This window comes from Geotrypetes seraphini, chromosome 5 (assembly GCF_902459505.1).
Source record: "Geotrypetes seraphini chromosome 5, aGeoSer1.1, whole genome shotgun sequence".
NCBI classification, from domain to species: Eukaryota; Metazoa; Chordata; class Amphibia; order Gymnophiona; family Dermophiidae; genus Geotrypetes; species Geotrypetes seraphini.
In genome coordinates, this window is record NC_047088.1 from 155108349 (window position 1) to 155133410 (window position 25062).

Here is a 25062-nt window from a genome sequence, read left to right on the forward strand (position 1 = left end):
CAGTTATTGAAACAACTTATATATGAAAAGGGAAAACAAGGCATATACAGTGATTCAGAGCCCAATCAGCCTGAAATGCTTTGTAATATACTCATTATCAGCTTATTCTCTTTTTGGCTTGCCAGAGATGATCACCTCAAAAATCAGAACTGCATTTTCAGTATCTGTCTAGTCCTTCACTACAGCTCCCTTTTAGCTTGTCAGTGGGTAAATTGACCCTTAAGATTGTGGTGTTCCATCTTTCATTTGAAAGATTACATTTCCCTCAGGTTTTATAGCCTATTTTTTTTCTTTCTAACCTTTTGCAGGTCTTATCCCATACAACTTCATTTGCGTGCAGACAGGCGCCATCCTATCTCAAATCCAGTCTCTTGATGACATTTTCTCCTGGAGCACTTTGTTCAAATTGCTGGCCATAGCTGTGGTGGCACTAATACCTGGCACCCTCATCAAAAGATTTAGCCACTCCCACCTGAAATTGGACAAAACAGACCTGGGCATCCCTCATATCAATGGCAGAAAGACCATGTGATGGGATTCATTTACTCGGTGCTATCGGCATTAAAAACAACAACAACAAAAAAACCAATTGTCTCATTCTGCATCTACTGGAATCATTGTTCATTACAAAACAATTATTTTTCTAAACTTTCTTAAACTGAATTTGTATAATTTGAAGCACTGTCGATCTTAAGCTTCTGGTAGCTATTGCAAAGAGAGCAGTCTTTGATTATATCTTTCTACAGAAAAATCAAAGTTGTAGACATCCAAAATTGTGCCAAGCATACACGGGGAATATGATGTGTAGGTAAATAACATGAATTACAGATGACCCATTGTGTTTGGAGAATTTTGGGAAGGGTGAGTATATTTGCTGCCTGAGCTTGCTGACCTGTTTTGACCTGTGAATGTATTGCCTTTTTCCAAATTTCTGTATATATTCTCTAAATAGTGGGTGCTCTAAATCAGAGATATGTTACTACCATCTACGCTGGAAAAAGTTTGTGCCACCATACCACATATAAAACTGTGTTCTGGGGTTTTAATAATGGTGCCTGATAAAAATCTCATGATTCCATGCTACTTTAATTTAGTGGGCAAGAGTAAATGTGATATAAATTTCCATAGTGCATTGCACAAATATTGCACTGTTTCTATAGAAACAACCCCAATGTATTTCTGTTACACAACATATATTATAAGCAGTAAGCATTATTGAACAGTGAACATAATGTGCTTTTCCTGCTTTTAAGAACCTGCCACTTTTCAGCAGGTATCCCATTTTTGCTCATGGTCACTGCTAAAAGTTCTTACTTGAAGGATTTGATTGACATCCTCCAAAGATAAGCATAAATCTTGTGGTGATAAAAAAAAAAAAAATCACCTCCAGAAATAAGCCAGTGAGTAGTAATATATAGCCTGTGACTAAATGACTGCTGCATTAACCTGGAGTATTTATCATAGTTCTCATTTCTTGTAATGGGACCTATTCATTAATAATGCGTTATACAGCAGTGAATCAGCCTAAATGTTGCACAAATCACACCGTACGTGAACCAATTGGATGCCATTCCATGTGAAGTCATTTATGTCACGGTTTAGAACATGGTGGCTCACAGTTCAAGAAATTTGAAGGCGAGCTGCTTGTAAAGTTTCAGAATGGCAACTTAGCAGGAATATGTTTCTTTCTTACATATTAAATAGTAATGTTGTCCTATATGTATTAAACAGATGTATAAGGTACCAGATTAGGTGTTAAGCTTATAACATACTGAAATAAGTTTCTAAGGAGGCTGTTGGTTGTCCTGCACTTTAAAAAATCTTCAAAGATGAACATTCAGTCATTTATCTGAGATGGCTGAAGTATAAGTTAGGTAAATTTTGCTTAGGGGATGAGCTAGTCACTAGGGAGAAAATTTTCAAAGCCATTTACCCAGGTAAATTGACTGTAATCCAGCCAAGAGCATGTACACAAATTGTATATAAACTTTTAGCCAGGAAGGCGGAAGCTGTTCCTGGGTGTTGGAAAACCAACATATGTAGATTGGATTTTCAAATCTGAGTGCTGTTTTCTATTTAAAAAAATCTGTCTGTAGGCAAAGCATGTGCAGAGTCCATGAATCTTTTGTACCCGTGAGCATTTTTCAAGCTAAAACTACAGTTTATAGTGTCACCGGCAGCCTCAGGGCAATGGGTCCTAGGGCACCAGTAACAAAAGAAAACTCTTGTGAGTGCTATGGGCTGCACAAGGAAAGTAAAAAGGCCATCATAAGAGAACACCGGGTAAGTGTATTGCATCACGCAAGGTCTGGGTTTATTCACAAAACAAAACATTCATACCAACCGGCTTGCCTAGAGTTCAACAGTTCCACATTGGAGGAAAGAAAATCAATCTTGTCAGGATGTTCAAAAATATAAAGTATAGTCCAAAGCAAACAAATTGTAATTCCAAACAGTCCCCGGATTAGTGCCAGCCAATAAAGTTCTTGGAAACCCTTTTCCTTGGGTCCCTTAGTATTGGGAACATAATCAAATTCAAAAACTTATAATTCAGGCTTTCCAAAGCTGCCACTATTTCGCCAGCCAATTAATGATTCAAAACTTTCAAATATTTCAAAAACAGTCTTTTTGGCTGATATCACTACCTCAGCCTGCACTAGTGTTACGGCACTAGGCCCCAGCATCTGACTTGCTGGCCAGGGAGTGTGCTCTGTGTGATCACAATTTGAAAACCCACCACAGAAGACACAGAGCAGTCCCCACTTCCTGGGACTGGCAAAAGCCCTTCCCCCCACCCAGGGAAAGAACCCCCCCCAAAAAAAATAATTAAAATAAAACCCAAGTTCTTACAGCTGCCACGAAGCACCATACCTTCTTCAGGGTTACTCACAAAAGGCATTTAGTAAACTTAGCCAAACAGAATCCAGGTCAAAAATTTAGGCAGTTTAATTCACTTGCCTTCAGTACAGCAAACTTCCATTGGCAGAGCTCCATTCGGCAGTTCAGGATACGGCTCCAGCTCCATGGTTTGAAAAACCTGTGGCATTAAGTTTGGTAGCTCCAGACCTGCCTCTGTCAGCTCCATACATTCAGGCTGTTCACTGCCATCCAGAGCTCTCAGCCTTGAGCCTCCCTGCCTTCTTTGTTGCTCCTGCTTTTCCTTCTGCCTCTCTAGTTGTTCTGCTCTCTGATGTAATAGCCTGCAGCCACGCCCCAAACTCTCAGGTGAAAAGGCTTTCCGGCTGGTTCTGCTTCCAATCTGCACTTGACTGCTGGGAACTAAACTAGAGCTATGTGGGGGTTGTGGAACAGGCAAATCTGCTCTTCTGCTCCCTCTAGAGGCCAAAGAAGAAAAATCCCCAAAATGGTTAGTTTGGGGTTTAAATGAGCTGTTTCTAGTGCCTTTGCTCCAGTTTTCTGCACTGCTCTGGGGACAGATCTAGCAGGCATAGGCTGAATACCACAATAGTAAACAGTAAATGATGGCAGATAAAAACCAGCATGGTCCATCTAGTAGTCTAAGTGTGCCCTTTTCCTTTGAAAATTAAATTTAAGATTGTACCCAGGGGCTTTGTAGTTAGGTAGAATGCTTGAAACTTGCTCCCTACAGAACCCTTTGATGTTTTGTCCTGATCTCTCTTTCTGGAGAAGTACAATATCATATGTAGATGAAAGTTTTCTTTCAACCCTGCTAACATACAAACTTCCCATCCAAAAGAAGTGTCAGAATTAAGGTTAAGAACATAAGAGTTGCCTCCGCTGGGTCAGACCAGAGGTCCATCGCGCCCAGCAGCCTGCACCCGCGGCGACCCATGAGGTCCATTTACCTGTTAAGTGTCCCTGCCTTTCCTGTACCTATCTCTATGTCTATCTGTCCCTGCTTTTCCTATACCTGTCTCTATGTCTATCTGTACCCCTCAATCCCCTTATCCAGTACATATTTATCTAAACCTTCCTTGAACCCCTGCCCTACCACATCCTCCGGGAGCGCGTTCCATGTGTCCACCACCCTCTGAGTAAAGAAGAACTTCCTAGCATTTGTTCTAAACCTGTATCCTTTCAATTTCTCCGAGTGCCTCCTTATATTTGTGGCTCCCTTCAGTTTGAAGAATCTGTCCCTGTCTACCTTCTCTATGCCTTTCAGGATTTTGAAGGTTTCTATCATGTCTCCTCTAAGTCTCCGCTTTTCCAGGGAGAAGAGCCCCAGCTTTTCTAACCTGTCAGTGTATGAAAGGTTTTCCATACCTCTTACCAATTTAGTTGCTCTTCTCTGGACTCCCTCCAGTATTGCCATGTCTTTCTTGAGGTACGGTGACCAGTACTGGACACAGTACTCCAGATGGGGGTGCACCATTGCACGATACAGCGGCATGATGACTTCCTTCGTCCTGGTCGTGATACCCCTTTTGATGATACCCAACATTCTGTTTGCTTTCCTTGAGGCTGTCGCATATTGTGCCGATGCTTTCAATGTTGTATCCACCAACACACCCAGGTCTCTTTCAAGGTCACTTACCCCTAGCAATGATCCTCCCATTTTGTAGCTGAACATTGGGTTCTTTTTCCCACATGCATGACCTTGCATTTCTCTATGTTAAAGCTCATTTGCCACTTTTTTGCCCATTTTTCCAGTTTCGTTAGGTCCCTTTGGAGGTCCTCACAGTCTTCTGTGGTTCTAACTCTGCTGCAGAGTTTGGTGTCATCTGCAAATTTTATAACCTCACAATTGGTCCCCGTCTCCAGGTCGTTTACAAATATATTGAACAGGAGCGGTCCCAGTACCGACCCCTGCGGTAGAATTCCATTTGTCTAAGATGTAAAGGAAACATGACCTGTACATAATATAGTAGTAGATAATAAGAACATAAGCAATGCCTCCGCTGGGTCAGACCTGAGGTCCATCGTGCCCAGAGTCCGCTCACGCGGCAGCCCAACAGGTCCAGGACCTGTGCAGTAATCCTCTATCTATACCCCTCTATCCCCTTTTCCAGCAGGAAATTGTCCAATTCTTTCTTAAACCCCAGTACCGTACTCTGCCCTATAACATCCTCTGGAAGTGCATTCCAGGTGTCCACCACACGTTGGGTAAAGAAGAACTTCCTAGCATTTGTTTTGAATCTGTCCCCTTTCAACTTTTCTGAATGCCCCTTTGTTTTTTTATTTTCTGGGAGATAAAGATTGAAATGGACCATCATCCATTCTGTCCCGTGAGGTAATGAGGACCATAACTGTTGCTCCATGCAGGTTACCCGATGCATACTAGGAACAGAAGTGGTATCTGCTGCAGCTTTCTTGAACATTTCAGTTGGATCTTCAATTAAGAAAATCCCTAATGCCCTATTGTAAAGAACCTGCCCCACATTTTACAAAAACATAGTCATCAACTCACCCAGCATAATGCAACCTGCTATAAAGTGGTGTAAAGCTATTCTTTATTGACAAGCAGGAGCCATTCAAATGGGGAGCATCATGTGATGGTACCGACAAAGATCAAGATATGTTTGACCCTTCCTGTGTGCAGTTGTCCCCTTTTTATTCAGGAAATTGTCCAAACCTTTATTAAAACCAGCTACGCTATCTGCTCTTACCACAAACTCTGGCAACACGTTCCAGAGCTTAACTCTCTGAGTAAAAATAAAATTTCCTCCTATTGGTTTTAAAAGTATTTCTCTGTAAATTTGAGTGTCCCCTAGTCTTTGTAATTTTTGATGGAGTGAAAAATCAATCCACTTGTACCCATTCTACTCAGCTCCTCGGCCGTGTACGTTACAGAAGTGGAAAATATACAGACTTGACTTTCTTAGTCAGCAGACTCTCGACCTGGGGAAATGGTCACTGTCTCCCCAGGTGTTCAACTCCATGGTTCGGCAGTGGAGGCGTTACCAGATGGATCTGATGGCCTCAGCAGTAAACACAAAGGTGGCTTGATTTTATACCCAAAAATATAAGTCCAGAAGCATTGGGTTGGATGCGTTAATCCAACTGCGGTTGGAGAAGGGGTTCTTGTACGTGTTTCCCCTATAGCCATTGCTAGATTGAGTCATTTGCAGGATTGTGAGTTATCCAGGGTTGGTAGTCCTAGTGGTATCCGATTGACCGCACAGACCATAGTATGCTAGTTCATGTTCAGAGGGATGAAGACCTCAGACTGCCAAATCAAGTGGATCTTCTCACTCAGGGACCGGTCCCTATAGAGAATCCAGAACACTTTGGGCTTATGGCATGGCTCTTGAGCAGGCTGCCCTGATAAGCAAGGGTTTGTTGGACGTGGTTGTCGCCACTCTGCTTAGAACTAAAAAGCCTTGGACAGTTGCAGTCTATGCTAAAGCCTGGAAGTCCTTCCAGTACATCCAGCAGGAAACGAAGATGGGAAACTGGCAGGGTTGACGGTCAGTCTAAAAGAGGTATGTAGGCAGATTGATAGGCTTAAAAACGATAAATCCCCGGGACTGGATGGCATCCATCCAAGGGTAATCAAGGAACTGAAAGGGGCTATAGCTGAACTGCTTCAACTAATAGCAAATCTGTCGATCAAATCAGGAAGGATCCGGAAGACTGGAAAGTGGCGATCTTCTAAAAAGGTTTGAGGGGAGATCTGGGAAACTACAGACTGGTGAGTCTGACCTCGGTACTGGGAAAGATAGTAGAGGCGCTGATAAAGGACTGCATCATTGATCACCTTGACGGACACAATCTGATGAGGACCAGCCAACGCAGCTTCAGCAAAGGAAGATCTTGCTTGAAGAACTTGCTGCACTTCTTTGAGGGAGTAAACAGGCAGATAGACAAGGATGACCCGGTCGACATTGTATATCCGGATTTTCAGAAGGCGTTCGACAAGGTCCCGCATGAACGACTACTTTGAAAAATTACGAGCCATGGAATCGAGGGTGAAATACTCATGTGGATTAAAAACTGGCTGGCAGATAAGAAACAGAGAGTGGGGGAAAATGGACAATACTCGGACTGGAAAAGCGTCATGAGTGGAGTGCCGCAGGGTTCAATGCTTGGACCCATGCTCTTCAACATATTTTTAAATGACCTAGAAATTGGTACGATGAGCGAGGTGATTAAATTTGCAGACAATACAATATTATTCAGAGTAGTGAAGACATAGGATTGCGAAGACCTGCAACGTGACATAAACACGCTCGAGGAATGGGCCGCAACATGGCAAATGAGGTTTAACATGGATAAGTGTAAGGTGATGTATGTCGGTAACAAAAATCTTATACACAAATACAGGATGTCCAGTGCAGTACTCGGAGAGACTCCCCAGGAAAGAGACTTGGGAATATTGGTCAAGTCAATGGAGCTGTCCGCGCAATGGGAAAAGGGCGAAAAGAATGCTAGGAATGATTAAGAAGGGGGGTCACGAACAGATCGGAGAAGGTTATCATTCCGCTGTACTAGGCCATGGTATGTCCCCACATGAATTACTGCGTCCAGTACTGGTCGTCGTACATGAAGAAGGACACAGGATTACTAAAAAAGGTCCAGAGAAGAGCAACTAAAATGGTTAAGGGCCTAGAGGAGTTTCTGTACAGTGAGAGATTAGAAAAATTGGGCCTCTTCTCCCTTGAAAAGAGGAGACTGAGAGGGGACATGATCAAAACATTCAAGATAATGAAGGGAATAGACTTAGTAGATATAGACAGGTTGTTCACCCTCTCCAAGGTAGAGAGAACGAGAGGGCACTCTCTAAAGTTAAAAGGGGATAGATTCCGTACAAACGTAAAGAAGTTCTTCTTCACCCAGAGAGTGGTAGAAAACTGGAACACTCTTCTGGAGGCTGTTATAGGGGGAAACACCCTCCAGTGATTCAAGACAAAATAATACAAGTTTCTGCTGAACCAGAACATATGCAGGTAAGTCTAGTCTCAGTTAGGGCACTGGTCTTTGACCTAAGGGCCGCCGCGGGGGTGGACTGCTGGGCACGATGGACCACTGGTCTGACCCAGCAGCGGCAATTCTTATGTACTGATGTGCTGTGGATAATGTAGAGCCCTTCTGAGCTCCGATTTTGGTAGTCCTAGACTTTTTGCAAGAGGGACTTCAGAAGGGTCTGTCGGTCAGATTGCTGAAAGTGCAGTTAGTAGTACTTCCCTGTTTCCAAGCTCGAAGGAAAAGAGGCTCTTTGGTCTCTCACCCAGATGTAACCTGATTCATTAAAGGGGGTCTTCAATTGCACCCTCCAGTGGATCTCCCATTCCCATCCTGGAATCTTAACACTATATTACACAGTCTCAGTAGAGCTCTGTATGAGCCCTTACAGGAGGCTTCCTTTCTGGATCTTATGATCAAGATGGTGATTCTAGTGGCAATTACATTGGCAAGATTAGTGTCTGAGTTACAAGCTCTGTTCTGTAGAGAACTGTTCCTTAAGATTACGGCAGTAGGGCTTTCCTTACACACAGTTCTGTCCTTCTTGCCAAAAGTAATCTCTGCCTTCCATGTCAGTCAGGAAGTCAATTTGCCCACTTTTCATCCTACAGGGTCTAAGAAAAAGGATAAAGCATTGTATTTGCTTCATGTCAAGCAAGTGCTTCTCCAGTACCTCAAAGTTACCAATGAGTTTTGCTTATCGGATCACCTTTTTGTTCTGACCAGTCAGGCCAAGAAAGAGAGGCCAGTGTCTAAGGCCTCCATTTCCAGATGGATTAAAATGGCCATTTCTTCTTCGTATGTGGGCTGCGGTAAGCAGCTGCTAATTGCATTGAAAACGCACTCCGTCAGAGGAGTTTCTACTTCATGGACGGAGTCTTGGACAGTATTGCCTGAAGAAATCTGTAGAGCAGCTATATAGTCTACCCTTCATTCCTTTACCAGGTTCCATAGAGCAGATGTAGTAGCCAGGAAAAACGCTGCTTTTGTTTTCTTCGTTTTGAAGGCCGACGCAGTGGGCCTCAGGGACTGCATTAGCACATCCCTACAGTTCAGGACTACTAGATACATTGCACTAGAAAGAAAGATTAAGTTCTTATTGCGAAAATCTTTCTTGTAGCTGTGTCTAGTAGTCCTGAAGCCCGTCCCTGTAAGGGACCTTTGCCGGCCTTATGATCACTCTGAATTTGGAGACTTTTCTGTCTCTCAGATAAGCTGAGAAAACCCCCCAAAAACACTTGTTAGCAGGACATGTGAGCAGCTAGGAGCTCTATCTGTTTTGATTAGGTACTTGAATGTTATAATGTTAATTGATATTTTGGTATTTTGTACAAACTGAGGAGGCAAGAGCAGCTTCCTGGGGAGGAGGCAGAGTTCAAAGGTGATTGACAGCATTCTGCAAGCAACTTGTGGGTTTGGATACATAATTCTATGGTTCAGGACTACTAGACACATCTAGAAGAAAGATTATCGAGGTAAAAGGCTAATCTTTCTTTACGAGGCCTTAATCCTGATTAAAGTTGTCTCATCCTCAGTTAATCTAGGGCAGGGGTAGGCAATTCCGGTCCTCGAGAGCCGGAGCCAGGTCAGGTTTTCAGGATATCCACAATGAATATGTATGAGATGGATTTGCATGCACTGCCTCCTTGAGATGCAAATTTATCTCATGCATATTTATTGTGGATATCCTGAAAACCTGACCTGGCTCCGGCTCCCAAGGACCGGAATTGCCTACCTCTGATCTAGGGTCATCAGATATCCGGATTTCCATGGACATGACCTTTTAGAGGACATATCTGAGCGTCCGGACAGCTTTTCAAAACCCAGCACTTTGGGTTTTGAAAAGCATCCAGCTAGGAGCGCCATCAGGATGGCTTCTGCACATGCGTGGATGCAACACGGTGACATCACGTGCATGCATGTGACATCATCGCGTCACACCAGCGCATGTGCAGATGCCCCCCTGACAAGTGAACAGGTTGAGGGGGCGGGGCTGGTGGGCAGAACGGGGCATGACTCGGGCAGAACTGGGCGGAGCTAGGTGGAACTGGGAGGGCTTGGGAGCGGGGCCATGGATCCGGATTTTAGTTCCGGAAAATTTGGTAACCCTAAATTAATCCCACCTATGTCCCTCATAGAGGAATTAACAATCATAGTTTCATAGGTTTTTTTAAAGCCTCTGAATTCTATTTATCTTTGTGTCTTGTTTGTGACTGTCTCTTTGTGTATCTTTACGTCTTGTTTGTGACTGTCTCTTTGTGTATCTTTACGTCTTGTTTGTGACTGTCTCTTTGTGTATCTTTACAGTGCCATAGACACCCAGCAACAGTACAAATAAATAATACTGATTGTCTGCAAAAAAAAAGCAATTTACAACGCTTTACAGTGTGTTACATTCTTCTGAGCTGGTGGACAAATCAGTAATACTACACATAAGGGGAGCAAGAGTCCTAGAATTAGATTAAGGGAGTTTCATAATAATAATAATAGAAGACTAATATTAGAGATTAATACTTTTCCTCGAACTCGAAGTACCCAATTTTCTAGAAAGTGAAAACCAAAGTTTTCTATCTGCAGGGCAAGTTGAAATCTTGTTGGTTTCTATGTGCATCACTGAAAACTGGAATATTAGGCAAGTGAAAAGGCAAACCAGCTAACTAAAGGTGTCAGTTTAGGCAAGTCAACAAAGGCTAAATAAACCCCATTGGTGAGTAGAGGGGTTGTGGTGTGGCATTTTAATTATTCAGGGCAAAATCCCCACAAAGCTTTCTGCAAAGGTTTTATGTGTGTGTGTGGGGGGGGGGGTTTCCACTTTCATTACCTGACACCCAAATCTGAGCCCTGCTCTGCCACCTGTTTCTAGCTGACAGGAAATCTAATTTTAATCAGCCCTTGCAATATTTAAAACACCATTTTTAGTTTCAAAAGAAAAAATAAAAATGAACAAGTCTTTGGATCCTCTTTTCCTAAGATGTTTTCCTTATCTATAAGATGGAAGGGCACATTTAGATAAAGAGGCTTTTTTTGTGAGTAATAACAAGAGATTTCTAGAATGGTTAATTTTCTATCCTGAGTGTGGATTTGAGGTTATTGTTGTGATTAAGCTTAATATGTCATATAAATGACCCAAAATAAATTGTCAGTTTGACTCTAGATCTGTAATCCTCTTCTCTCTTCCTTTGCCCCTCCCCTCAATTTTCTGAATTAAAAAAAAATTCTGGAAATGGGATTTTTTTATTTTTATTTTTTCAATATATCATTATGGTAGCCAATTATTTTAAGACTAGCAGAACCTTGATTCCCCTTTGTAAGACTTTGAGTATGTACGTCAATCTTTCAGGAGAGCCTCTGTGGCCTTGATGAAATCCCATTTGATCCATCCATTTTATATGTTCTGGGACTATTTTCTATTTTCTGTTCCATTGGTACATAAGCATTGAAATAGTTTGTTTCTTTGGGTGCATGGATACGGTTTAATTTTGCTGGTTGCCACTGTGTTATATATTGAAAGAAGAAAAAAAAACCCCTTGGGTTCCCCCATTTTGCACAGGTACTGCTGAATCTCATCTGAACATTACTCAAAAAGAGAACCCCTTTATAGGGCTACTCTGAAGTAGATAAAGAACCCGCTGAATACTTGATGTAAATGTAAAAAAACAGTATACCTGTATATTGATTGTGTAGAATTTATTTTAAGGAATTTGAGAGTTTTCATTTGTAAGTAAATTGCTGTATCAAAATGTATATATTTTTAATTTATTTATTATGTATTTTTTACAAGTAAAAAGTTGATAATCCAGTGTTTTGCTATGAATGTGTGCATGCTGCTAGTGATCAGGGTGATCCCCATGAAGAGCAAGTTTTCCTCCCCCCTCCCTCCATTTTTTTCCATGAGGAAATCCAAGCTGCTACATATTTGTTAAACTATAACAGTGGTCTCAAACTGGCGGCCCAGGGGCCACATGTGGCCCACCAGATACTATTTTGAGGCCCTCGGTATGTTTATCATAATCACAAAAATAAAATAAAACAGTTTCTTGATCATATGTCTCTTTAGCTATAAGTTACAATATTATTATTAAGACTTAGCCAAAAGGAAAGATTTATAAACTATAAAGAGTTTTACCTCATGCAAAATTGTCATTTCTTTAATAAGACATTAACTATTTTTTCTGAGGCCCTCCAAGTACCTACGAATCCAAAATGTGGCCCTGCAAAGGGTTTGAGTTTGAGATCACTGAACTATAACATTAACAGAGTTGGTTCAGCTCACTGTTTTAGAGTGATGTACTTTCATATGGGAGATCTAAATTTGAGAGCAACCTAAATTTGAGAGCAACCTAAAATATTCCCTGGTTTAGACTGGCTGGGTATGGCAGTGCCCAAGATTATACTGTACATTTTCAATAGTGGAAAGAGACTTGAGTCTTCCAGTGGTTTGATCCATGAGAAGAATATAGCCTTCAAATAGCTACGAGTATCTCAGCCTCTAGAGATCACCAAAGTGATGTGGGTTCAGCTGCTGTAAGGGCGGAGAACATTAAGCGTAATTTTATAACTGGGTGCCGAGAGTAAGAAGACACTTGCTTAGGCACTATTTTATAGTGGAAAGTAAGATCCAGATTCTATAAATGATACCTAAAGTTAATAATAATGGTTTATTTGTATATACTGCCATACCCGGGAGTCCTAGGCGGTTCACATCAATCAATCAAGCAGTACAAACAGATATTTAAAATTGAAATCATCTATAATTTCGGCAAAGGTAAAAGCTTACAGTGGGAAGATACAAACAATTTAAAATGAGATAAAAATAAGTAATAAGAAACATTAGGTTGCCAGTCTATTGAATAATTGAGTTTTTATCTGTTTTCTAAAATCAAGATAAGAGGAAGCTTCTAACGCAATTTTGGCAAGCCATGTATTCAGTGTGGCCGCCTGAAAAGAAAAGGTTCTGTCGAGGAACCTTTTGTAATGACAGGATTTTATTGAGGAATATGCAAATAAGTATACTCTTTGAGAGCTCTTATTAATGTAACTCAGGGTAAAATGAGGGGTAAGATAGCCTGGTAGCATGCCAAATACTGCTTTGTAGCAGATACATGAGAGCTTAAATAAGACTCTGGATTTCAATGGCAGCCAATGAAGTTAGATGCCTAGATTAGTGTGCCTAGCCAATTTAGGAACCTAACTTACCCCTCCCCCCATATTTTACAAAACTGCGCAAGAGGTTTCTAGCACTGGCCGATGCACTGAATGCTCTGCGTTGCTCTATTGATCTGTAACCCATCCTGGGCTCTTTGGGGAGGACAGGATAGAAAAAGAAATAAATAGGAACTCTATGACCATCGGAGCAACGCAGAGCACTCAGTGCGCCAGCTGGCGCTAAGAAACACTCTTGTAGGATTTTGTAAAAGATGGGTTATTTTAAAAGCTTAATCAGTGCCAATAAGTGATAATTAACTTGTAATTGTCATTAATTGCACTTAATTGGATGGTAGGCACCTACTATTTTCAGATAGGCATGGTTAGGGGTGGATTGTGGGCTTGTTTTATATGTAGGCGCCTGATTTTGGACTTAGGTGCTGGTATTTAGACCAAGAAAATCCTAGCATAAATATGGTGCTCCTAAGGTTAGGGTGCCTTTCAATGCCTAAGACCACTTTAGGCGCAATTCTATAAAGTGTGCAGTAGCTTTTGTAGAAATCGCGCCTAAGCGCTTTACACTACCCAGTACCTAGGTTTTAGGTACCATTTATAGAATTTGGTCATAAGTGCTTACTTTGCTTTATAAAATAGTAGGGTAAGGAGCAAATGCACTAGGGCAGGTGTAAACACTAATATTTATTATGTGTAAATTGTAGTATGTTTAAAATGTACAGGTATGCTCTGCCCATGATCTGCTGAAGCTCCATCCCTGTGCACCCACTGGCAAAATACATGCCATCATGTCATAGTGTATACTTTTCAATTAGCCGCTATTCTGTAAGGGGTCATTTACACATGTATGTTGCTATATCTACTCCTTAATCATGAAAATACCCTAAACTGGAGAGAGTGGGCTTAAGCTTGTTTTCCAGTTTCCAAACTTCAACTCCTCATCTACAGCTCTAACCCCTAATAGTCTGCCTGAACTTACGCTCGAAAAATCCACAGGAAAACTACTATGCTAAAGAGTAATGTGGTTAGAATACAAAACACCTATGCAAAAAGGCCCAAACTGGGCACCTCCTTGTAGAACTAAGAAAATTGGATGGCACATGAGGCCTAAGTCCCCTTCTACCTTATTGGTCCTCGCTATTCACATTTCTGCATGGTTATTTCTGAGGCAGTAAACTAATGGCTTGCAAATTACTGGGGTCTCTTTTTATTTTCCTTTCTACTTTCCCATCAGAATATGTCAATCCCTGTTAAGTATCAAATACTGAATCGAAGATTCCTGTCAGTGTATGAAGCAAAGTCTTCACCCTCTAAGGAGGGTCTCAAGTCCAAGGCACACCTAGCTTGGGTTCCTGTCACAGGGAAGCTTTTAATTGGAAATCCCCCAAACTGTGGCATCTTCATGGACTAATACTGCTTACCTTTCCTGAAGAAGTGTCCAGTAGTATCCACATCTTCTTCATGGAAAACGGTAGTGCACTGCATACCCTTTACTTGTATGTCAGAGTGTACTAGTAAGCATTAGGGCTTCAAATAATGAAGCACCTCCTTATTTGTCATTTGTACATTTTGATGTACTGCTAGGAGTTAAATACTAATATTTTCCAAGATGGCTGTGCTAGTGGCAGGAGCAAGTGGACATTTCTCCTACTTCCTTGACCTAAAGATGGGTTGGAGGTAGGGCTGCATTTTGATTAAAATGTGTAATCATGATTAATTATGTTTATTTTTTCTTCCATTGCAGTTCCTTGTGACTCTGGGAAAGTCACCTAATCCTCCGTTACCCGGAGTCACAAGGAGCTGCAGTGGAAGGAAGGCAGGGGAAACCCCTTTAATCACGTGATTAATTTTAATCGAAATTCAGCCCTAAAAAATGAAAGAATGAAAAGATAAGAAATACAAATTGGCATCGGCAAAGAATCCATCTTAACCAAAGTTACTGTGACTCTCTTTGTAAATCTTTGCAAACAGAAAGTGCCTGGTTGGTTTTGTAATATTTATGTGTAAAATAAACTTTTTGTGAGAAATATTTCTTTGTGTGTTTTCTGAAATTACGCAACAGAAAAGATGTGCTTTTTATGTTTTCTCAATATGTACAATATTGAAGCAATTTAATAAATGATAATAGAAGAATAACATTTTAACAAGCCAGTATCATTGTTGTTGGAGCACAAACTAGGCTGTGGGTTGATACAGGTATTTCAGATTTGGACAAAAAGGGGCTCATTTTCAAAACACAGACTTATAAAGTTCCATTGTTATTATGTAACTGTAAATCTAAGTGTTTGAAAACACACCTCAGAATATTTTCTCTTAGGTGTGTTTGTAGAGTTCTAAGGTTGTCAAAGAGGCCTTATCTTTGAGAGGGAGATATAAGACATGCCCCCATTCAGGCCATTCCACTCCACTTCCTGGCTCTACCCCCTGACAGACTTCAGCTGTGACACCAACATTCTGCCTTTCCCTCAGCCAGCAAGAGATGCTATACCAAAAGTCGAGATCTATACCAAAACTGAAATATGAGTATGCCTTGAATATCCAGTGCCAAAAGACATACCTATCTTGCTGTCACTTCCCTATACCATGTATCTACTGTAACTCAGATGTTGTATTACTTGCTACCCAACTATCTAATGTCTGTCTTGTCTTTGACCTATACTATGTATGTACTCCTGTAAACCCATTCTGGGCTCTTCTGGGAGGATGGGGAAAGTTTTTAAATGATAAAGAATCTTAGAGAGTAAACTTGTACATGTTAAATCTAACTTAGGATCTCATACACCCAGGACACTAATCGAAATTTCTTTGGGGCTCTTACTGCATGCCAGCCATTAGCATGGCTTTATAAAAGGGGGGGATAAGGTCTGTGAGCAAATTCTGACTCCCTATAGAATCTGTGGGAAAATGGCTATCCCAAAGTCATAAAAAGAATGGGTAGCAAAGCCATGACTAGATCCCTGGACTTTATGGCCTAGGTCTCTTCTCTGACAAGTATATCATAGGATTGTGGTTATAGCTTCTTTTTTTTATATATATATAACTGATAGAATTATTATAATTTTTTAAAAAACAGTACTATATTTTTTCAAAAAAATATTTAAAATTAATAATAATAACAGTTTATATACCGCAGTACCGTGAAGTTCTATGCGGTTTACAAAAGAATAAAAGAAAGGTACAAATTGATTGAACTTAAAAGAGGTAAAAGCAAGTGGTTGATAGGTCAAGAGAACCGTTATTGAGGAGAAAGAGATGTACGGGTCAGCTGTCTAGATATTTCAGGAACAGATGAGATTTTAGGCACTTCCTGAATTCCTCATAAGTAGTGGGTGAAAGCAATTGTTCTAGATCTTTACCCCATAATGCTGCCTGATGTGAGAGAAGGTGTTCATGGTGTTTTTTCAGTTTACATCCTCTAACGGGGGGGGAAACGAAGTTCGAATGTGAGCTTCTCTTGTGTCTGTTGGCTGAGAAGGAGAAAAGGTCAGTTATACTGATCAATTTTTCTTTTTTGATCTTTGGATTCTTATATTTGATGACTTACTTGGTCAGCATGTACCAATTAGAATGGAGATAATCAATTTTATTATAAATTCTTTGCACAACTAAAAAAAAAAACACACTAGTACCCAGAAAGAAGTAAAGTACTCTGGCTCTTTATTCCATGCATGTGTTTGCTTTGATAATCATTCTTAATCCCATCACTGTACACGGTTTAACAGAGGATATCAAGCTGGTATAAGAAGCCATAGAGACAAAAGAGAAACTGGAGAGAGAAAGCATGATGGACAAAGGAAGAGCAAAAGAAACAGAGATAGGACTGTGAAAAATGCACATAAAATTATCACTTTTCACATTGTGATGAAACAAAAAATATAAAATGGAAGAAAACTACAAACACAAAGGTCTCATTTTACTAAGCTGCGTTAGGGCTTTAACGCACGGAATAGCGCGTGCTACATTGCCACGCGCGCTAGACCTTAACGCCAGCATTGAGCTAGTGTTAGTTCTAGAAGCGTAGCGTGCGGTAATTTCCTGCGTGCGATCAAAACGCTAGCGCACCTTAGTAAAAGGAGCCCATAGAACAATCAGGGACCGTCACTGCAGCTAATATTTGTCAAAGGGTAACACAAAAGGAAACAGATTAAGTAGCATCTAAATACATTTTCTCCATGGTTATACAGAGGATGGTAATCCATCTTCACTGGTGACAGGACTTCTAGTAATCATTTTGAATTGCAGCTGGAAGATTTTGGGTAGGCACTGGGAAAAACTCTCTAAAGTTTCTCAGAGGAGTGGTGGACTCAGTTCCTGGAGATTTCTAAGATCAATTTACGTAGTAATTTGGCATAGTTAGGTGAAGTGGCTTCTCTTGGGTATTGACTGACTGAGATCATTTTCAGTCCTATCTTTCTATTTAGTCTATAAAACTAAACCCACTAAATGCTATAAATATGGGAAGCTGAGATCTCTTGTTTTAATGGGCATGGGACCAGAGAGAAAAAAAGGGTGTGTAGGGCAGAGGGTAGTTTTACATAATTCCTTTAGGAACTAACCAATTGCCCGAATTTAAACTGTGTGAAACAAGAAGTCTGATTTGTGTCAATACTATCTTTTAAAAGACAATGATGGATCAGCAAATTTCCCTGTCGTAAAGAGAGTTCATCCCAGCAGGATTTGTCTGCAGTGCAGAATTTATTTTAGGGAACATTTATAAAGAACTAGTCTAGTAGTTAAGAGTACTATGCTCGACATCCAGGGATGTCACATTCAAATCCCATTTCTGCTCCTTGTGATCACGGGCAAGTCACTTAACCCTTCATTGCCTCAGGTACAAAATTAGATTGCAAAATCTCTCGGGACAGGGAAATATATACTGTACCTGAATATAACTCACCTTTGGTTACTCCTGAAAAAGGTGAGAGCTAAATCTAAATAAAATATTTTTAAATATATCAGCTTATTACAATGCAGATCACTGTCTTCCTTGCTCTTAACTTATAATCCCCCAACTCTTGCTACGTATTGCATCTTAATAACCATCAACGGTTCTAAAGTATCACCTCTTCCTTACAGTGAATCATTGACCTAAAACAAATTTAGAGAGATTCCATTTTTTAATTGTCATCCTTTAAGCAGGTTTGAAAACATGGACAACATAATGGAGTCTTTCTGGAAGTTAAGGGGACAGTAAAACCTAAAGGACTTGAATTCCACCACAGGCACAGATCTTTTGTTGGACCCATGAATTACCTCCAGTTAGGTTTCTAATAATGTTTATTTATTTCATTGATTGACGTTTTTATACCATTTTAACGAACAAGTTTCGTTCATTGAAAAAAATACACGAATATAGCTGGGAGGTGTTACCTCATGGTCCTTACAGTTCAGACATGAGAACACCAGACTCTGACCTTTTTCCAAAGTTGGAACAACCTATGCGTGGACATCGTTTTGCATCTCTGGAAGAGCTTGCTTCCGCCGGTACCCGAGCCATTTGGCAACTGAACAAAACAGTGTCTTGGATGGAATAATGAAGCTTTCCGGACATTGGGACTCGGTTATTGCAAAGCAGGGAGACTATATTGAAGGATTGTAAAGAAATACTTGAAAATAAAAATAAAACATCTAAATTTAAAAAATAGTGTGCATTATTTATGAAATGACCCTTGTATTATCTGCCTTTCACTTCTCCCTTTCTACTAGTTATTTTTCTCACAAACCCCAAATTGGATTAAAACTAGTACATAGGTCCCAGGATAAAAGATAGATCATGCTGGTAATTCCTGCTGTCTGAACAGCTGAGGCAACCACACATCATGGGAAATACCAAGATGATCAACTACATATGGACTGAAAGAAAAGTATAAGCCAGCCCCACTTCCCTCTGGAAGACTAGCGCTTAGCACCAGTGACAGTCCCTGTTTGTATGTTCAAGGACCCTTATTGTTGATCATTGCATCAAATCATTTTCCTTCATTCATAAAGAAATCATTGAGCTAAAAGTAAACCAAAAACTTCTGATCTACAGAAAAAAAAATTATAGTGCTAATCATTATTATTACATCATAACTTAATGTAGTCCAGCTACGTAACCAAACCTTGGAATAATTTAAAACTCTTCCAATACTGCTCTCTGTGCAAATAAAATATTTGCCTTCATTTTCACCTATGAGACTAAAAAGTACCATTAGATGTGATTCAACATTGTCACATAAAAAGTGTAAACAAATGTACGAAAATAAAGACAAGTGTTTACAGTTTGCTGCTGCCTTTCATCTTAGACTTGTGCAAGGATTCAAGAAGGATTTCACCAATCAATGGCCCCCAAGGATGAGCAAGGAGTCAGAGTCAAATATTTATGAAAATACTGTGGGCCTGTTTTACAAAGCCGCTTACAAAGCTGTTTTACAAAGCCCTTTAAATCTCTATGGGCTTCGGGGCCGTTACCGCGCAGCTTTGTAAAACAGGCCCTGTGTTGCACATCTCAATTCTCTTTATGCCAGCCTTCTTAACAGTCTTGATCTATAATGGGACTCGTGCAATAGTCAATATGACAGAAGTGATGTTACAGATACCGTGACTGCATACTATTTACTGTAACAGGGAACAATGTTATGAAGTGCAATTGGAAACCTGCAGCCAACCAATATTTACTGTCAGTATTGGAATGAAATAATAATCTGAATAATTTTTCAACAAATATGTTTCCTTTTCTTCTTAGGGCTCCTTTTATGAAGGTGCGCTAGGGTTTTTAGCGCATGCACAAAATTACCGTGTGGTATAGCGTGCGGCAGCCCAAAAATCTACCGCCTCCTAAAAAGGAGGCTGTAGTGGCTAGCGCGCTCGGGAATTTAACGCGAGCTATTGCGCGTGTTGAGGCCCTAGCGCACCTTTGTAAAAGGAGCCCTTACTATAACTATGCTCATAGGCGTAGTCAGTGAATTCCTGAAAACCATCCAGAAATTATAAAGCTTGTAGATATCCTTTAGAATTCTGCATTTCATATTTTGTCACCCTAAGTTGCCATAGGCATCCCATATACGAGGCTTGGAGAGGCTACACCAGTGGTCTCAAACTCAAAACGCTTTGCAGGGCCACATTTTGGATTTGTAGGTACTTGGAGGGCCTCAGAAAAAATAGTTAATGTCTTATTAAAGAAATGACAATTTTGCATGAGGTAAAACTCTTTATAGTTTATAAATCTTTCCTTTTGACTAAGTCTTAATAATAATATTGTAATTTATAGCTAAAGAGACATATGATCAAGAAACTGTTTTATTTTACTTCTGTGATTATGATAAACATACCGAGGGCCTCAAAAGAGTACCTGGCGGGGCCGCATGTGGCCCCCGGGTCGTGAGTTTGAGACCACTGGGCTACGCCACCCCAGTCCCAAGCGCTAACTTCCACAGCAGCAAGAGTAGGTTTTACTTTCCCTTCCCATGAACTCTGGAGGTCTGCAAAGAAAATTAAGTCCGGTGACGACACTGCAAGCTCTGCTCATCTTCTTCCTCTCCAAAACAGGATGTTATTTCACAGGAGGGAGGAGGAGACGAGCACAGCCAGCAGCAGCATGAAGAGCGCTCTTGCTCTGTGCATGATTTTATTTTCTTTGCAGCCTGCTGAGTTGAGAAGACGACAGCAGGGAAGGGAAAGGAAAATCACCCTTCTTATTTGTTTTTGTAGCTGTGGGGGAGGCAGCAGCCTTTCAGAGGTATCAGTAACTAAAGGCGGAGGGGGGTGGAGGGAGAGAAAGAGATGGGTTAATTGTGGGGTGAGGAGATGAAAAGGGATGATGATGGTGAGGGATGGGATTTATGAGAGAAAACTATGGGGGGGGGATGGAGAGAGACAGGAGCTGCAGGATGGAAAGGGGGAGAGAGTCAAAGAGGCTCACACCCCAAGGATTTTAACTTGGACCACCACACCCCAGCCTTGCCCCACCACACTTCAGCCTCCCAAAACATCCGAGTCACCAATTGCTATGCATGTGTGCTCACAAAGACACAGTTCTATTGATACCATTCTGTAAAGAGACTAATGACTTCCTGCACTCACACCACCAGCAGAATATAGCTGGCAGCGTCATTAGTCAGGATTAGGTAGCCGCCTAAGATGGCGCTTTCCTGGGAGCAGCTGCTGTCAAAGCAAAAGAGTAGTCCCTGAAAGTCACCTGAACTCAAAAAACCATCGACACGTAGCACCACCTGCATTTTGATAGGATGCTTGTGTGATAATCACAAGTGTTGAGTTTAGTTATCAAATTCTTAGGGGTTGGGGGGAGGGGGGTGGTAGCAGGTTAGGGGCCTGAAAGTAAGGTGCTTAAAGTTCACCTAAGGTGCCCACTACCCTTGCTCTAGCTCTGTGTATTAGATTGTAATTAGGGAGTAATTTTATAAGGTATTTTGGCTCGTTAAACACACTACAACTAAAAAGATGTGAGCTACATTCCTAAATATACTGTATATTGGGCCTATATTCAGAAGGAGATCCAAGTAATAAACTGAAACAATTAATGGTGTCATACCTTTTGTCAGGAAAAACATCTTGCAACGGGGACTAGCATTAGCACATGGCCGTATATTGAAAAAATGGAAAGTAGTCCTTTTCAGGGCTGCGGAAAAAGTGGCCTATGCGTGCAGGAAAGACCTGCATATGGGTGCGCTAAGGCCATTTTTTATTACAGCTTAGTAAAAAGACTCCTTTAAGATTTAGATGGACCACACTGACACCCCCGTCTGAAACAGGCAGCCGAGGTTTACATGTTCAAATGTTTAGCAATTGCTGGAAAAAAACATTTTCAGCAGCCAAGGTGCTATGGCATTTTCTAAAACCTCATATGAAAGGCAGGCAGCTACCAATGTAAACAATGCAAAATGAAAACAACAAACATATGGAGAGGGTTGATACTGAAATAGGTCCCTTTTGTTCTTCCCAGTTCAGCCCCCAACCATGGTTTTGGAATTTTTTTCCCCCCACTGGCTTGTCATTGCTTGGTCAGTTTCGAGAGCTGAGACACTGCACTTGATGCGTTCTTGTCTGCCTGACATACACTCCATCACTCAGGTGCCTTTTGCTTTTCTGGAAGATGCATTCCACAATTCACTCCAAGTTCTTACTTTTTCCAACACTGATTTGGTAGATGGTATTTGCTCCTCTTTGTTGACAGCAGAAAGGGTCATGAAAATCCTTAATGAATTTAACGGGAATCATCTTTCCTTTTTAGCATGCAATGGCAGCACCAATGAAATTACAGTGATGAAAAGCGACTGCCGTCATTCCAAGTTTGCTAAAGCAATGCCATAGTTGTGTTTTGCTTCTAAGATTCAACAGAGCAGTGCTTTTCACTGCCCCTGTCCTCTAGAGTTTCCCCAGCTCTGTTAGAAAGGAAGCAGCAGGATATGGATGGGTAGCTGGGTGTGTGTGTGTGTGCAGTCTTTCACATGGAAATTAAGATGGAAGAATTGCTTCCCCACCCCCCCCTTGTATAGGGAGGTGCAAAATGCAGAAACACAGCCACAAACTAGATATCTCCAAGACATGCCCTCTATGTCTTCAGTAATTTTGGCCAACCTGCTTTGCGTTCCACAGGAGGCCCAAACATGTTCAGTTGCTGAAATTCCTTCTAATATATCCCGATCTCCAACAAAATTCAAGGAGAAATCTCTGGCTTAGTTGGACAAGGCCTTGCAAGGTGCATTAAGGATACTGTGGTCCCACTTGGTTGTGTCAAAGCTCTTTTGTTCTTAGTACATTTCTGTTGACTGTTCTTTGTTTGGTAAGAATGACGGACTGAAATTTTTCTTCACTGTAGTCTCTTTTACTGTCATTACAAGGGCTCCTAGGCCTGGTCTGTATAAAAAGCAGCAATACAGAATCCTGGTACATGCATGTCATATTAAGACTTACCAGGAATTTGTCGGCCTGTGTTTTGCTTCTTTGTTTCTTAAATTATAGAGTCTCTACCTATGGATGTAATATATAGTCTACTCTTTACAGTACAAAGTGTTAAAACATCAAAAAATAAAATAAATAAATATCAGTGTTACAGTAGCTTGATTATTTCAACAAAATATATCCCTGCCATTTGTGATTGAAATGCTCCAGTGAGAACGTGACTTCATTTCTAAGATATTTTTCCCAGAGGCTTGAGAAGAGTCCATGTCTCTTGCTTATTGCAGATTGTTTCCGGGGATAGAAGGGGCCAGGAGTGTTGGGGTACAGGGGAGAAAGAAGGAGCCTATCAATGTCTTCTTTCTGCAAAATAAAAAAAACATCTGGGGATGGAGGAAACCCAAGCTGTCTGTGAGGGTTGTATGGAAGATTAAGAGGGAATAGCTTTTTGCTTAGAAAGGCTCCGTGGGAATTGCTTCTTTACCATGTTGCAGGACTGCAGGGTTTATTGGTCCTGACCGTGGCATCTGAGCACTCTCCTTCTGAAGAATCACAGTCTGAGTCTCCAAAATGACCTGGATTCTGGAAGACAATGAAGAGGGAATGTGCAATTAGTCATTATTTTTTTTTAAAGCTGTCTTCCATTTATAAAAGTTACTCTGAGTCTCAGGTTAGGTTTTTATATTATTATTCAGTTGCACATTATGGCAGTAATTTTATCAACTTTTTTTTTTCTGTGGGTAAACCCTTTTTTCTCTTTAGAAAAGCACTTTTATAAAATTACCACAGGATCATATGTAAATAATGTTGGCATAGAGAATGTTAGTGCTTAATTTTATGCAGCCCAATGTTCAGGGAAGGAATCTGATTGAAATATAGGCAGAATCACACATTTCTTTACACCAACTTCCGAGAAGGTGTAAAAGCAAGTTAGTGCTTGTATTCACAATTGTACTCATTTTCCAAGCAGAAGGATGCCTCAAAATGTCTACAAAAACATCCATCTGCTACAAACATCCAATTCCCAATTTTGGAAAGTCAGATTTTGGACTTTTCACACTACAGTTCACCCAAATACCAAGGGGGTGTTTTGTGGGCATATTTTGGGTAAGCCTAGGGAGAGCCCAAAAGTAGGACCTCCAACAGTGATCTTCAAACGAGAAGAAACATCCATGGCTAAAAGAAGAATGTTTTTATCTAGACCTGTATCAGTCACATCCAAGTTACAAAAATTGTAACTACTGGAAGGATTTAAGGCATGATCCCTCCCCTTTCCCCTGAAATAACTGGAAAGGAAAACCTGGCTGTGTGGTATTATGATATACAAACTAAATAACCAAACCCAAGTGGTTTTTAATAAAAACTCATACTCATGTGTCTAATAATAACCACTTAATAATATACTCTGTATCACACTGAGGCCTCAGATTCGGAGCATACGCGAAGTCCTATCACGGACTAGACGATCAGCGTATTCCAAGCTCCACACTCCAGTCATAGGCCTCCTAACTGCACTAGTTTATTAACTTCTATTATATCAAAACGTCTTTTTTCTTATACTTTTTTTCTTTATTTTCTTTACTTATTTTCAAAACAGCACTACTCTTATAATCTAAAAATTTTCTAAGTGCGAGAAAATTTTCTAAGGCTTGAGAAAATTGGCAGGTCTAAAAGCATGCTATGCCTTAATGCCTGTGGCTAGTGGCCCTGACGCAGTGGAGTGTAATTGATTTCCACGAAACGCTGGCCGCGTCGGCCCAGATAGACGAAGGCTAAGGCTTTAACATTCAAGTTTCAATTAAGATAAGTGATCTGTCTGCCTGTTAAAAATTCAGATGCTTTGTATTTCACTTGAAGATATATATAGTATAAACATTTTAGGACGCACTTAGAAAATTTTTAGATTATAAGAGTAGTGCTGTTTTGAAAATAAGTAAAGAAAATAAAGAAAAAAAGTATAAGAAAAAAGACGTTTTGATATAATAGAAGTTAATAAACTAGTGCAGTTAGGAGGCCTATGACTGGAGTGTGGAGCTTGGAATACGCTGATCGTCTAGTCCGTGATAGGACTTCGCGTATGCTCCGAATCTGAGGCCTCAGTGTGATACAGAGTATATTATT

At 40.7% G+C, this 25062-nt stretch overlaps 2 protein-coding genes across 4 annotated transcripts in view; one reads left to right on the top strand and one right to left on the bottom strand.

Annotated features, from left to right (window-relative positions):
- Positions 1-4201, top strand: part of TMEM41A (transmembrane protein 41A) — a 48415-nt gene extending 44214 nt beyond the window's left edge. Inside the window, exon 5 of the mRNA XM_033945549.1 lies at positions 309-4201. Coding sequence (XP_033801440.1) covers positions 309-532 — 224 coding nt within the window. The 3' untranslated portion in view covers positions 533-4201. The remainder of the gene's footprint in view (positions 1-308) is intronic.
- Positions 4202-20330: 16129 nt separating this feature from the next.
- The window catches only part of MAP3K13 (mitogen-activated protein kinase kinase kinase 13), a 224195-nt gene continuing 219463 nt past the window's right edge, over positions 20331-25062 (bottom strand). For 2 of the 3 annotated variants that reach the window (XM_033946741.1, XM_033946740.1), the window contains exon 14: positions 20331-23523. In XM_033946741.1, the coding sequence (XP_033802632.1) occupies positions 23422-23523 (102 nt within the window). In that variant the 3' untranslated portion in view covers positions 20331-23421. The remainder of the gene's footprint in view (positions 23524-25062) is intronic. The other variant, XM_033946742.1, reaches the window with a different exon arrangement.